At 46.2% G+C, this 2,448-nt stretch overlaps 1 protein-coding gene across 1 annotated transcript; it reads right to left on the bottom strand.

Moving 5' to 3' along the window:
• Nucleotides 1-335: 335 nt before the first annotated feature.
• On the bottom strand, nucleotides 336-2,051 carry her6 (hairy-related 6). The gene is given in 7 exon segments (XM_052018108.1): nucleotides 336-562; nucleotides 564-617; nucleotides 619-831; nucleotides 833-993; nucleotides 1,400-1,487; nucleotides 1,591-1,686; nucleotides 1,792-2,051. Coding segments are annotated over 7 exon segments (903 nt in total). The 5' UTR covers nucleotides 1,900-2,051; the 3' UTR covers nucleotides 336-379.
• Nucleotides 2,052-2,448: the final 397 nt, after the last annotated feature.

Below are 2,448 nucleotides of genomic sequence, written 5' to 3'. Positions count from 1 at the left end.
CAGCCTCTCCTCTCTCACGCCTGCGTTCTGCTGATAGAAAAGCAAAAACAAACACAGCATAAATGTCAGTTTTCTTTTTATTTCAAATATAAATCTTCCTGGAAGGAAGGAACCTTTAAGAGCATTCACTTTATCTTTGGCATTTCATCAGATCATAGAAAAATGGACATCTTGCTAAGACAAATGTATCTGATATTAACATTCTAAGTATGTACAGATATAGTGCATAATTTTGACATTACTGTACAATGCTATACAGAAAGTTAACTTTAAAAAGAAAGTCTTTATTTCTGAAGTTTCCAGTCACTCATAGTACAAGATGTGGCCCAGTTACCAGGGTCTCCAGACGGAATCTAAGGAATCTGATGGTACGCCCACACTAACCGGGCTGACAGCAGTAGTGGCTGCCGACAGTGGAAGCGGGAAGCCGGACGCTGGGGCAATGCCAGACGGTTGAATGGGAGACCTGTTGGCCGGGGAAAACGGCGGAGGGCAATGCAGTTCCGTTGGCATTGGCATACAAAGGGATGATAGGTCCTGCCGTTAGCTGTCCGCTGGGTCCAAAACGCCGTGTTAGGAATGAGGAATGCAAACTGGCCGTCTGATGCTGGTACCAGCTTGGAACCCGCCGTAGACTTTAGTGGCAGCGGCAACCGCTGCTGCAGGCATTGCGTCAGCCGCACCCAGTTTACAAGGCATGTTGACTCCATTCAGGGGACCCCCGTTGCCCCCTGATCCAGGCAGCTGGACGTGCAAGGGCTGCCCAAAAGCAGCGTGGGATCCGCCGGTCACAGCTGGGCTGGGGGGCGGTTGGGAGTAGTTCATGGCGTTTAATCTGAGACATTCAATTTGCCAAATGACTCAGGAGTCTGGTTCGGACTTCTGTGTTAAACCACCTTCGCAGGTGGATAAGAAACGGGTCCACTTCGTTCATACATTCGCTGAAGCCGGCTCTGTATTTACCCAGAACTGTCGGGTCTGTACTCAAAGCAGCTAAAATGCAAAAAAAAGAGATAAGAAATGAATCATTTTATTAGATTGTCATATCTCTAAGTATTGGCCATTGATAAAGAGAGTTTGGTGAACCCATGTTATTGGCATGATAAAATCACGGTCCTTCCAAATTACGGTTTAGTCATTCAGTTATCTCAACGCCTAGAATTATTGGCTTCACCTGCGTGTCACAGTTGATAAGTAAACATTTCGAAATTTATTTTAAACTACTTAGCCATTTAATTTTGAAGAGCTTGTGAGTTAGCAGTCGCCAAGTTAGAATCTATAAATAACCAGACCGTGGGAACCCCTAACTTTCGCCAAGTCTGTAAAATATTACCGAATATCTCCAGGCCTTCAGAAAGAAGTAAGGAAAACAGATGTAAATCCTGGGTTAAACACTCACCAGTCATTTGGGCTCGCTGGAGATTTCGGAGATGTTTCACTGTCATTTCTAGGATATCAGCTTTTTCCAACTTTGAATGTCTCGAACTCTAAAATAATGATTGATAAGCGATATAAATGAAGAGGTAGTGAAGCACACATTGTGAAGTAATCCACTGCCTTCTGACACCGCGCAAAAACTTAGATACTTACATCTTTCTTGAGCGCATCCAGGATCAGCGTCTTAAGTTGGCTTAAACTTTCATTTATTCTAGCCCGGCGTCTCTTTTCCATAATTGGTTTGGATGACTGAAAAGAGAAGTATCTTTCATTGAATAATAGGAACATAACTGCGTCACTGTATGTAACATCTGATTTCTACGAACTAGATACAACTCTGGACAAAGCATTTACCTTCCGATTTTCAGAAGCGGTTTTTGGTTTATCTGGTGTAGCGTTTATATTGGCTGGGGTTGCAGGCACGGGGGAAGAAGTCGATTTCTCCATTATATCTGCTGGCATTTTCTTGTACAAGATTCCAGCAGATTGTTTTAAGTGAATCCTTGTCTTCTTTCCACGTCTTGTGACCTGCGAATTTATTTCCAAGCAGCCGGGGCACTTTATTTTATTTTTGCACACATAAAACGCTTTGGTTATGTTATCAGTGATGTGAACTCCGATCGCCACTGTGTACAGATCAGCTCTGGCCTCCCGTATTTATATCTGGGATTGCACGCGAACGGCTCGTGTGAAACTTCTCAAAGTTTCTTTCCCACACTAACTTGTGACCAATCAGAGCGCGGCACACACGAGCCCGTCCCCGGGGCGCGACGCTGCTGCTCGTGGTGGACGGCGCGCCACGATTGGCTGCAGCGCGTCGGGGCCAGCGGCCAATAAACGTGTTGCAATTGCCCGGGCGAGCTGTCCGTCAAAGTGGAAAGGGGATCTGGCAGCCGGAGGCGCTTTGACGTCTGTCGGCATGCGAGCCCCATTATCAGGTGGGAACACGTGCCAGGCGCTTTATTGCTGGGAGGGGGAGGGAATGCAACAGCAAGCTGTGCAAGAGCCTGG

Source organism: Pristis pectinata, chromosome 6 (genome assembly GCF_009764475.1).
Source record: "Pristis pectinata isolate sPriPec2 chromosome 6, sPriPec2.1.pri, whole genome shotgun sequence".
Taxonomy (NCBI): domain Eukaryota; kingdom Metazoa; phylum Chordata; class Chondrichthyes; order Rhinopristiformes; family Pristidae; genus Pristis; species Pristis pectinata.
The sequence above is the reverse complement of the archived record's forward strand: the minus strand, read 5'-3'. Positions and strand labels throughout refer to the sequence as shown.